The 12,961-nt window shown below is 42.0% G+C and overlaps 1 protein-coding gene across 1 annotated transcript in view; it reads right to left on the minus strand.

Moving 5' to 3' along the window:
• Nucleotides 1-4,488: 4,488 nt before the first annotated feature.
• The window catches only part of LOC311091198 (neoverrucotoxin subunit alpha-like), a 155,030-nt gene continuing 146,557 nt past the window's right edge, over nt 4,489-12,961 (minus strand). Inside the window, exons 6-7 of the mRNA XM_084127020.1 lie at nt 5,401-5,433; nt 4,489-5,185 (exon numbers count right to left, since the gene is read on the minus strand). Coding sequence (XP_083983146.1) covers nt 4,647-5,185; nt 5,401-5,433 — 572 coding nt within the window. The 3' untranslated portion in view covers nt 4,489-4,646. The remainder of the gene's footprint in view (nt 5,186-5,400; nt 5,434-12,961) is intronic.

Consider the following 12,961-nt stretch of genomic DNA (forward strand, 5'->3'; position numbering starts at 1 on the left):
GTCCCTTCAGTCTCTCACATCATTCATCTGTTCAGACCCTTCAGACTCTCACATCATTCATCTGTTCTGTCCCTTCAGTCTCTCACATCATTCATCTGTTCTGACCCTTCAGTCTCTCACATCATTCATCTGTTCAGACCCTTCAGTCTCTCACATCATTCATCTGTTCAGACCCTTCAGACTCTCACATCATTCATCTGTTCTGACCCTTCAGTCTCTCACATCATTCATCTGTTCAGACCCTTCAGACTCACACATCATTCATCTGTTCTGTCCCTTCAGTCTCTCACATCATTCATCTGTTCAGACCCTTCAGACTCTCACATCATTCATCTGTTCTGACCCTTCAGTCTCTCACATCATTCATCTGTTCAGACCCTTCAGTCTCTCACATCATTCATCTGTTCTGTCCCTTCAGTCTCTCACATCATTCATCTGTTCAGACCCTTCAGTCTCTCACATCATTCATCTGTTCAGACCCTTCAGACTCTCACATCATTCATCTGTTCTGACCCTTCAGTCTCTCACATCATTCATCTGTTCAGACCCTTCAGACTCTCACATCATTAATCTGTTCAGACCCTTCAGACTCTCACATCATTCATCTGTTCAGACCCTTCAGACTCTCACATCATTAATCTGTTCAGACCCTTCAGACTCTCACATCATTCATCTGTTCAGACCCTTCAGACTCTCACATCATTCATCTGTTCTGACCCTTCAGTCTCTCACATCATTCATCTGTTCAGACCCTTCAGTCTCTCACATCATTCATCTGTTCAGACCCTTCAGACTCTCACATCATTCATCTGTTCTGACCCTTCAGTCTCTCACATCATTCATCTGTTCAGACCCTTCAGACTCTCACATCATTAATCTGTTCAGACCCTTCAGACTCTCACATCATTCATCTGTTCAGACCCTTCAGACTCTCACATCATTCATCTGTTCTGACCCTTCAGTCTCTCACATCATTCATCTGTTCAGACCCTTCAGACTCTCACATCATTAATCTGTTCAGACCCTTCAGTCTCTCACATCATTCATCTGTTCAGACCCTTCAGACTCTCACATCATTAATCTGTTCTGACCCTTCAGTCTCTCACATCATTCATCTGTTCAGACCCTTCAGACTCTCACATCATTCATCTGTTCAGACCCTTCAGTCTCTCACATCATTCATCTGTTCAGACCCTTCAGTCTCTCACATCATTCATCTGTTCAGACCCTTCAGTCTCTCACATCATTCATCTGTTCAGACCCTTCAGACTCTCACATCATTCATCTGTTCTGACCCTTCAGTCTCTCACATCATTCATCTGTTCAGACCCTTCAGACTCTCACATCATTAATCTGTTCAGACCCTTCAGTCTCTCACATCATTCATCTGTTCAGACCCTTCAGACTCTCACATCATTAATCTGTTCTGACCCTTCAGTCTCTCACATCATTCATCTGTTCAGACCCTTCAGTCTCTCACATCATTCATCTGTTCAGACCCTTCAGTCTCTCACATCATTCATCTGTTCAGACCCTTCAGACTCTCACATCATTCATCTGTTCTGACCCTTCAGTCTCTCACATCATTCATCTGTTCAGACCCTTCAGACTCTCACATCATTAATCTGTTCAGACCCTTCAGACTCTCACATCATTCATCTGTTCAGACCCTTCAGACTCTCACATCATTAATCTGTTCTGACCCTTCAGTCTCTCACATCATTCATCTGTTCAGACCCTTCAGTCTCTCACATCATTCATCTGTTCAGACCCTTCAGACTCTCACATCATTCATCTGTTCTGACCCTTCAGTCTCTCACATCATTCATCTGTTCAGACCCTTCAGACTCTCACATCATTAATCTGTTCTGTCCCTTCAGACTCTCACATCATTCATCTGTTCAGACCCTTCAGTCTCTCACATCATTCATCTGTTCAGACCCTTCAGACTCTCACATCATTCATCTGTTCTGACCCTTCAGTCTCTCACATCATTCATCTGTTCTGTCCCTTCAGACTCTCACATCATTCATCTGTTCTGACCCTTCAGTCTCTCACATCATTCATCTGTTCTGACCCTTCAGTCTCTCACATCATTCATCTGTTCAGACCCTTCAGACTCTCACATCATTCATCTGTTCTGACCCTTCAGTCTCTCACATCATTCATCTGTTCAGACCCTTCAGACTCTCACATCATTCATCTGTTCTGTCCCTTCAGTCTCTCACATCATTCATCTGTTCAGACCCTTCAGACTCTCACATCATTCATCTGTTCTGTCCCTTCAGTCTCTCACATCATTCATCTGTTCTGACCCTTCAGTCTCTCACATCATTCATCTGTTCAGACCCTTCAGTCTCTCACATCATTCATCTGTTCAGACCCTTCAGACTCTCACATCATTCATCTGTTCTGACCCTTCAGTCTCTCACATCATTCATCTGTTCAGACCCTTCAGACTCTCACATCATTAATCTGTTCTGTCCCTTCAGACTCTCACATCATTCATCTGTTCAGACCCTTCAGTCTCTCACATCATTCATCTGTTCTGTCCCTTCAGACTCTCACATCATTCATCTGTTCTGTCCCTTCAGTCTCTCACATCATTCATCTGTTCAGACCCTTCAGACTCTCACATCATTCATCTGTTCTGTCCCTTCAGTCTCTCACATCATTCATCTGTTCTGACCCTTCAGTCTCTCACATCATTCATCTGTTCAGACCCTTCAGTCTCTCACATCATTCATCTGTTCAGACCCTTCAGACTCTCACATCATTCATCTGTTCTGACCCTTCAGTCTCTCACATCATTCATCTGTTCAGACCCTTCAGACTCTCACATCATTAATCTGTTCTGTCCCTTCAGACTCTCACATCATTCATCTGTTCAGACCCTTCAGTCTCTCACATCATTCATCTGTTCAGACCCTTCAGACTCTCACATCATTCATCTGTTCTGACCCTTCAGTCTCTCACATCATTCATCTGTTCAGACCCTTCAGACTCTCACATCATTCATCTGTTCTGTCCCTTCAGACTCTCACATCATTCATCTGTTCAGACCCTTCAGTCTCTCACATCATTCATCTGTTCTGTCCCTTCAGTCTCTCACATCATTCATCTGTTCAGACCCTTCAGACTCTCACATCATTCATCTGTTCTGTCCCTTCAGTCTCTCACATCATTCATCTGTTCTGTCCCTTCAGTATCACACATCATTCATCTGTTCTGACCCTTCAGTCTCTCACATCATTCATCTGTTCTGTCCCTTCAGACTCACACATCATTCATCTGTTCTGACCCTTCAGTCTCTCACATCATTCATCTGTTCTGTCCCTTCAGTCTCTCACATCATTCATCTGTTCTGTCCCTTCAGTCTCACACATCATTCATCTGTTCTGACCCTTCAGTCTCACACATCATTCATCTGTTCAGACCCTTCAGTCTCTCACATCATTCATCTGTTCTGTTCCTTCAGTCTCACACATCATTCATCTGTTCTGACCCTTCAGTCTCACACATCATTCATCTGTTCTGACCCTTCAGTCTCACACATCATTCATCTGTTCAGACCCTTCAGACTCTCACATCATTCATCTGTTCTGACCCTTCAGTCTCTCACATCATTCATCTGTTCAGACCCTTCAGACTCTCACATCATTCATCTGTTCTGTTCCTTCAGTCTCACACATCATTCATCTGTTCTGTCCCTTCAGTCTCTCACATCATTCATCTGTTCTGTCCCTTCAGACTCACACATCATTCATCTGTTCTGACCCTTCAGTCTCTCACATCATTCATCTGTTCAGACCCTTCAGTCTCACACATCATTCATCTGTTCAGACCCTTCAGTCTCTCACATCATTCATCTGTTCTGTCCCTTCAGTCTCTCACATCATTCATCTGTTCTGTCCCTTCAGTCTCTCACATCATTCATCTGTTCTGACCCTTCAGACTCACACATCATTCATCTGTTCTGTCCCTTCAGTCTCTCACATCATTCATCTGTTCTGTCCCTTCAGTCTCTCACATCATTCATCTGTTCTGACCCTTCAGTCTCACACATCATTCATCTGTTCTGTCCCTTCAGTCTCTCACATCATTCATCTGTTCTGTCCCTTCAGTCTCTCACATCATTCATCTGTTCTGACCCTTCAGACTCACACATCATTCATCTGTTCTGTCCCTTCAGTCTCTCACATCATTCATCTGTTCAGACCCTTCAGTCTCTCACATCATTCATCTGTTCTGTCCCTTCAGTCTCTCACATCATTCATCTGTTCTGACCCTTCAGTCTCACACATCATTCATCTGTTCTGACCCTTCAGTCTCACACATCATTCATCTGTTCTGTCCCTTCAGACTCTCACATCATTCATCTGTTCTCACCCTTCAGACTCTCACATCATTCATCTGTTCAGACCCTTCAGTCTCACACATCATTCATCTGTTCATCTGTATGAGGAAGACACACACCGTCACACACACTGATGTCTATATGAGGGTTTATTACACAGTTATTCTGACATGATATTTCAGGTACAGAAGTTCAGCTGTTATTAATGTAATGAAGAGAGAATAAGAGACTCTGTAACATCTCACTGTTACTGATTTTTCATGCAGCTCAAATTATGGGTAGAATCTGTCTACATGCTATTCTCATTCATCAACAGTTTCATTGATCCAGACAAAGCCCTAAACCCCGGATAGAGCGGCTGAGTGAATGTGGTCTCCTCTGTGTGGATGAGGCTCATTGTGTCTCCGTCGATGCTGTATAAGGACAGAGTTCCTGCACTGGGATCCACATACACTCCCACTCTACGACTGATGGGCTTTACAGGGAGATCGGTCTCTATGCCATTGTGCCAGAATGTGTAACTGGAGGGAGAGCAGGACAAACTCCAGGACTGATCATTACCTCCAAACCGACACTCATTACCCCATCCCTTCCTGCTAATGCTCAGATATGACACTGATAGAGTCGCAAAAATCCCACTCCACTCAATCTCCCAGTAAGAGCGTCCTGTCACACTCTCTCTACACAACACCTGAGGATACCCATCAAATCTGTCAGGATGATCAGGATACGACTGCTCTGTGGGAGAGTATGTAATCACTCTGTTCCCCTCAGACAGACGGAGGCGTTTATTCACTGTGTTCGGATCCAGAGTGAGCTGACGGGAATCTGATGGAGATAAAACACATCACAATCAGGAGTTATGAATCTGATCTTCTAATGAATCTGAACTCTTCATGTTCAATATATCAGCAGTGTCTCAGTGCAGTTTAATCCTCATTCACATGATCAACTCTAAAACTCTTCTGTCATGTGTTCTTTCAGCTTCTACCGGAAGAACATGAACACACTCAGTGAGTTTCTCTGCTTGTTTTCTGACTTACACTGAAGGAACTCGCTCCTGGTCTTGGGAACATCTGTGAAAATCAACAGACATGAAGAGTGTGATTATCATGTCCAGAGAAAGTGATCCTGCAGCAATCTGCAACAATCCTCCAACACAGAAGATATTTAGAGATGTCTCTGCTGTTTACTGAGCCCAGATCCTGACACAGCCACTGTTGAGAGTTTGATAATATTGACATCACCATCTTTCATTTGGCTTCTGTAGTCATGAACTGATCACAGATTTGATTTGAGAGGGAATAGGACTCAAATTTCACTTAGTTTACTATACAAAGAAATCATATCGCTTCATAAGACTTGGATTAAACCTCAACCTCCTAATTTAATGTAGACTTGTTTACTGAAATCATGTGACTCTGGCAGTTTGATACACGCTCCGAACCATTGATTCGGAAACAAAAGATTGGTAAAGGTTTCGAAGCTTCATGAAGCAGTGTTTTGAAATTGCCATCACTACTATTAAAGGGTTAGTTCACCCAAAAATGAAAATTCTGTCAGTAATTACTCACCCTCATGTTGTTCCAACCATGTAAGCCTTTCGTTCATCTTCGGATCACAAATTAAGATATTTTTGATGAAATCTGACAGAGTTCTAACTCCTCCATAGGCTTTCAGAGGGACCCAAACTCGCCGGCCCAGAATAGTTAAAATAGTCCAAGTGACTACAGTGGCTCTACATTAAGTTTATCATGCGACGACAATACTTTTTGTGCGGAAAAACAACAAAAATAACGACTTTATCTTCAATGTGGGCCTCTGTTGAGAGTTCACGGGAGCGCCAGGACGCATGCATGAGAACTGAGATTACGGCGTTCTTCTTCTACTACTGCTTGTTACTGGCTGCTCACTCCTCGGGAGTATTACCGCCATCTACTGTACAAGATGACGTCCCGACATCATCGAGACTTAAATCACAATAAGTGTCGAATTCAATAGCTTACATACAGCGTGCGTCTTCCTCTGCTTATAAACAGACCGTTTTGCGCTTCCGGCAATGTCAGGACGTCATCTTGTACAGTAGATGGCGGTAATACTCCCAAGGAGTGAGCAGCCAGTAACAAGCAGTAGAAGAAGAAGAACGCCGTAATCTCAGTTCTCGCGCATGCGTCCATTAATCATTATTAATGATTATTGTTAAATAATATAAATTATGAGATTTACATTTTTTAAATATATTATTTATACTATTCATTATCATTTCCTTTTCAGGGATGACTGAGGTCTTTCTGGAGAAATGCCATCATACATATATATATATATCACACATATATATATTAGTGGTGGGCATAGATTAATTTTTTTAATCTAGATTAATCTAGATTAATTTTGAAATTAATCTAGATTAATCTAGATTAAAATGGCTCATTTGAATTCTGCCGAAGGCATTCAGAATATGTGTGCTACCCAAATAATGACTATAAAAGTAAGTCTTTGAGAACGGGTTTCTCAAGCCAGGTGGCGCATTAGACCAGGGGCTCATCTCCTGTTTCCAAAATGCATCACAAACTGCTTGAGAAAGCTGTTCTACTCATAGACTGTAAAAGGTTACTACTGTACTGTTACCGTCCGTAGGCAACATTAGGTAGGCCTATGTTATTATCAACTACTATAGGCTATCAATTAGGGATGGTCGATATGGCCTAAAATCTATATTGTGATATACATTGCAGCCTCTTGCGATAACGATATACAGTATATATTATAATAAAATTAAAACCATTTCAGAAAAGATTACACAGACCCTGCTAAACAACTGCTAAATGTATATTTTTAAAGGGTGTATGTAGTTTTGTGAACATATATTGTGCAAAACTGTAAGTATACAACATAATTTTGCAGATAAATAAAATGTAAGTACACTAGCTGCAGAGACTTAAGTAGGTATAATGTTTATTATGGCTTGGAGCTTATGAAACCCCAAATTTAAAATTAGAATATTGTCTAACTGATGTCTTTTCAGTTTTCAGCAGACAGAGATTATGTGCTACACCACTAAGATATATTGGAATGGGGATAATACGTGCACGCGCTGGTATTCAGTGATATCATGTTTCGTTTTGAATTTGAGGTGGTATACGGATGTGTTAACTTACCGAACTGTCACCTCACACACTGTTGGAGCCAGACTTGCTTTCTTTATTATGGTTTGAGTCGAATTATTATAGTAATGTGTTTTGTTAACAATAGTTTGGTGTGGTTATGTTACATTTGTTTATATTCAGATTTTTTTTTGCTTTAATATTGCTTTGGTTTGTTTTTCTATGAGTGCAACATGGAGGTGTGTGTTATTGAACCCGCCCACCAGCAATCAGGTGACTGCAGCACCTGTTTTATGGGTTCAATCAAACCCGGAGCTCAGTGTTGTTTGAAAGTGATTTGTCGTGGCTAGCGAGGTGCAGCCGTATATTTTCTTTGAGCGCTCATTTATCCCGTAACTTTGGATTATTTACTGAAAGCTCCATCACCCTCCCTGATGCACGGTAGGACAATAAAACCACTGGAAATTCAGGTACAATCATTCACATGACATGCAATAAAAAAGTTTCAATGGAATGAAACGGACTCGATGAGTTATGTTTGAGCGCGTCATTGATTGGCTGCAACACTAAGAAAAGAACAAAGTCAAAGAAAATTGGCTTGTGGTGCCTGCTAATCTTAGAAAGAACTTGAACATGTGGAGGAAGGAATTGTTTGCTTAAACTAAGTTGTACCCGATCTTCTGTTTGCAAATCTCAACATATTGTGGGCTTGCTACTCTGTTTGAATGAACTGAAAATCGCTATTTTCATTGGATGCGCGTCTTTAAACGTCAGACGTCATTTCATTAATAAAGTTTGCAGCGATCTCAGCTGAATGAATGAACAAGCCCGCACGTTGTGAATATGAAGTTCCTGACGTTTCTGTTTGAGATTTGGGATTGCAATGAGAAAATATTTGAGTTGTAAAACGAGATTAATTGAACATGGAGGAAGAGAGTCATGATAATGCTGATCAAAGCGAGAGACTGGTAAAGCTGAAAGCGTCTCGACGTGCAAAAATGGGCGTTTTGACGAGAAGGAAAAACGAAATCATGGCATTAATGAATGATGCACAAAACGTGGAAACAGTCAAGTTAAAAGTGGGAACTGAGTTTGATAAAGCTTATAATGACTTGCATGAAGTAAATGAGTCAATTAAAATGCTGTTGTCACCAAACAATGGTGAAATTGATCAAAATGAATGGTTTTTGCCAAAAATGACTGTCATAAATGAATTTAAAAATTATGCTGAAAAATGGTTGTTGCAAACAAAAATGACTGATGATGAGGCTGAGGGGGCAGAAAATGAAATTGCAAACACTGGTGACGCTCCTGTTATGGTCGATGCTCCTGTTACTGCTGATATTGCTGCTGGTCTGGATGATATTGGTCCCAAAGACAGTATTTCCCAAGTAAAATCAAAGCACTCATGGTCATCACGGTCATCTAAACATTACTCACGGTCATCAAGGTCTTCTACCTCATCTAAGTCGTCTATTGCTTCTCTTAAAGTGCAACTTGAGAGTGAACAAGTGGAACTGGTTGTTAAAGCAGAAGCTCTTCAACAGAAGCAAGCTCTTGAGAGAAGGGAAGCTGCACTCAAAGCTGAAAAGGAGGAGTTTGAGTTAAAAACTAAGATGGCTGTAAATACAGCAAAGTTGAACCTTGTGAAAGGATACGAAATGCAACACGTTGTTCCTGAAAGAATGAATCAAAATGAGAACATAGAAACTGGATTGTCTCATCAGGCAATTGGAACAGTCAACTCTGACCATCATACTTTTGATGAGGACGCAGAACAATTAACACCTGTGTTCACACAACTGCCATTAATTTTGGAAAGGAACGTACCATACAATTTTCAACCAGCTACATCCACTCAAAGGAAACCTGCCATATCAGCAAAGGATTTATCTGTTCGTTCAAAAATCCCCCCTTTTCAGACTCATTATGCACCTTTGGATCCCAATTACGTTGCACCTGCCAGCCTACCCCCAGTAGGTGGCAGTAGACAACAGAGAAATGTTGCATCTCATCATAATCCACAGCCTTCTACTTCTCAAGCTCTACCAAATATTCAACATGCATGTGCAGCAAGTGGTGCAGATGCACGTAAAGCTGCCGACCATTTAACACTTCCACAAGATAAACAATACCAACAACCTCCAGTTTTGCAAAACACAACCAAAAGGAATGAATTGGACGATGTTATGACTTTAATGGAAAAACAAAACAAAATTGCAGAAACTTTCATTACACAACAAGGTCAACACTCCTTACCATCAGTTGTAATTCCCGTTTTCAAAGGTGATCCTTTGGACTACCAATTCTTCATAAGAGCTTTTGATTATGGAATTGAAAAGAAAACTAAAAACAATCAGGATAGGCTGTATTTTCTGGAGCAATTTACAGCTGGCCAACCCAGAGAACTTGTGCGCAGTTGCCAATTCATGGATCCGGAACGAGGTTATGCCAAAGCCAAGGAACTTCTCAAAAGACACTTTGGTGATGAGCACAATATTGCCACTTCATATCTGAATAAAGTGCTCAAATGGCCATTGATTAGATCCGAGGATGCAGATGCATTACAAACTTATTCTGTGTTTCTCAATGGTTGTCTGAGTGCTATGTCTTCTGTTCGGTACTTGGAAGAATTGGATCATCCAACTAATTTGAAGGCCATTCTCAGTAAACTGCCATACAAAATCCAAGAACGATGGCGAGTAAAAGCTTATGAATTACAGGAACGTAATGGCCGTAGAGCAACGTTTTCAGACTTGACAGACTTCATAACCCAACAATCTAGAATCTTGTCACATCCGTTGTTTGGAAGTCTGAATGCCACACAAGCGAGAAAACCTGAACCTGCACAGACAACAATGCTCAGAGAAAGAAGGCCCAGACATGGATTTACTGGGTTTGCAACCAGTGCGGAGCCGGTGAGTAGCAGCAGTTCTGTAACACAAAAGAAAATGGTGAAAGAGTGTTTGTTTTGCCGTGCAGATCATCATCTAAGCTCTTGCAAACAGCTGAAAAGCAAAAATCATGAACAGAAATTGGAATTCCTTCAGAAAAAAGGAGTATGTTTTGATGTAGGTCATATGAGCAAACATTGCCAAAGTAGGCTTACCTGTCAAGTATGCTCTCTTAAGCATCCTACTATCTTGCACATCAACAAGACCAGTGTGCAGAAGAATGACGGGGCTGTAGCCAATGTTCAGACCTACACAAGTCAAGCAGACATGTGGAGAGAAACTGGGGCCGGAGACACGGCAAGCAAGCTTGCCATAGTGCCGGTTAAAGTCAAACTAAAGAAAAGTGACAAAGTAATTTGTACACATGCCTTTATGGACCCTGGGAGCTCTGCAAGCTTCTGCACAGAATATCTTCTGAGGCAACTGCAGACAACTGGAAAAAGGACAAGAATCTTGTTAAGAACAATGAACAAGGAAAAAGTGGTTGATACATCTGTGGTGGCAGACATGGAAATCAGTGGACTGGACAATGATGACTTCTTTGACTTGCCAGAGATATATTCGCACCCTGACATTCCTGTAAAGGCTGAAAATATCCCCAATCAGGAAGATATTGTTCAATGGGAATATCTCCATGATGTGAACATTCCACAGATAAATGCAGAAATTGGTCTACTCATCGGAAACAATGTTCCTAAGGCATTGGAACCATGGCGGATAATTAACAGCCAGGGAAATGGTCCCTATGCAATAAAAACAACTCTGGGATGGACAGTTAATGGACCACTCATGAAAAGCACATGGAAGGATGTTACTGCAAACAGAATTTCTGTAGTGAAAATTGAGGAATTGCTGCAGCAACAAATGAAAGTAGATTTCCCAGAGCGCCAGCAGGTGGAGCATTTGGAGATGTCTCAAGAGGATAAAATGTTCATGCAGTTGGTCTCTAACTCTGTGAAACTGCATGAAGGACATTACAGCATTGGACTGCCCTTGAAGGATGCAGATGTGGCATTTCCCAATAACCGCTGCCTTGCTGAGCAAAGAGCTATAAGTCTAAAGAGGAAGATGTTGAGAAACAACAAATTTTATGAGGACTACAGAACGTTCATGGCTGAAACTCTGAGAAAAGGCTTTGCAGTCCAAATACCATCAGAAGAGGAGCAAAAGAGGACAAATGAAGGACGAAAGTGGTATATTCCTCATCACGGGGTGTACCACCCTAAAAAACTCAAACTGAGGGTAGTATTTGATTGTGGCGCTACCTACCAAGGTGTGTCTCTAAACTCGCGACTTCTACAAGGCCCGGATCTCACCAACAATCTCATTGGGGTCCTCACCAGATTTCGCCAAAATCCCGTTGCCTTCATTACCGATGTTGAAGCCATGTTTCATCAGGTGCATGTATCCGAGGAAGACTCAGATCTCTTGAGATTCTTGTGGTGGCCTGATGGGGACTTGGACAAGGCTCTTGAAGAATACAAAATGGTCGTGCACATCTTTGGGGCTACATCTTCTCCAAGCTGTGCGACTTTTGCATTGCAGCAATGTGCCAGAGACAATATTGGCAAATTTGACCCAGATGTTACACACACTGTGCTCAGGAATTTTTACGTGGACGACTGCTTAAAGTCTGTGAATACCGAGCAAGAGGCAGTACAATTGGCAGGACAGCTCACCCAACTGTGTGCCTCAGGTGGTTTCACGCTGAACAAATGGGTTAGTAATAGCCGAACATTGCTTGCATCCCTTCCAGAGCAAAGTCTAACTCAGGAGCTGAAAGACTTAGACTTGGACAAGGATGCATTGCCTATTGAAAGAGCTCTTGGAGTTCAATGGTGTGTGCAGTCTGACTCGTTTGTCTTCAAAATCCAGCTCAAAGACGTTCCATTGACAAGAAGGGGCTTGTTGTCTATGATAAGCTCTATATATGATCCTCTAGGTATGTTGGCACCTGTCATCCTCGTTGCAAAACAGGTATTGCAAGAACTGTGTGGCTTGAAGCTAGGATGGGACGACCAAATACCTGAACATCTGGAAAAAAGATGGCTGACATGGGTATCCAACCTGTCTCTATTGGAGAATGTCCAAGTCAGAAGATGCTTTACACCTGAGCAGTTTGGAGGCCTCATGTCTGGACAGCTTCATCATTTCGCAGATGCGAGTGAGAGTGGTTTTGGCACTGTATCTTACCTACGGCTTGTAAATCATAAGCAGGAGATTTGTTGTGCCTTTATTATGGGCAAGGCCAGAGTGGTGCCATTGAAACCCATTACCATCCCAAGGCTTGAGCTCACAGCCGCTGCAATGGCAATACGAATGGATAAAGTGCTGCAAGAAGAGCTTGAACTCCCTCTGGAGCCTTCTGTTTTCTGGACAGACAGTACCTCTGTACTCAAATACATACGAAATGAGACATCTAGATTTCGTACTTTCGTTGCCAACAGAGTTGCCATCATCCGTGCAGCATCGGAAGTAACACAGTGGAGGTATGTCAAAGGCATTATAAACCCTGCTGATAGTGCATCAAGAGGCTTGTCTGTAAC

The sequence above is a fragment of the Abramis brama genome (genome assembly GCF_963993115.1).
Source record: "Abramis brama genome assembly, chromosome: 10".
NCBI classification, from domain to species: Eukaryota; Metazoa; Chordata; class Actinopteri; order Cypriniformes; family Leuciscidae; genus Abramis; species Abramis brama.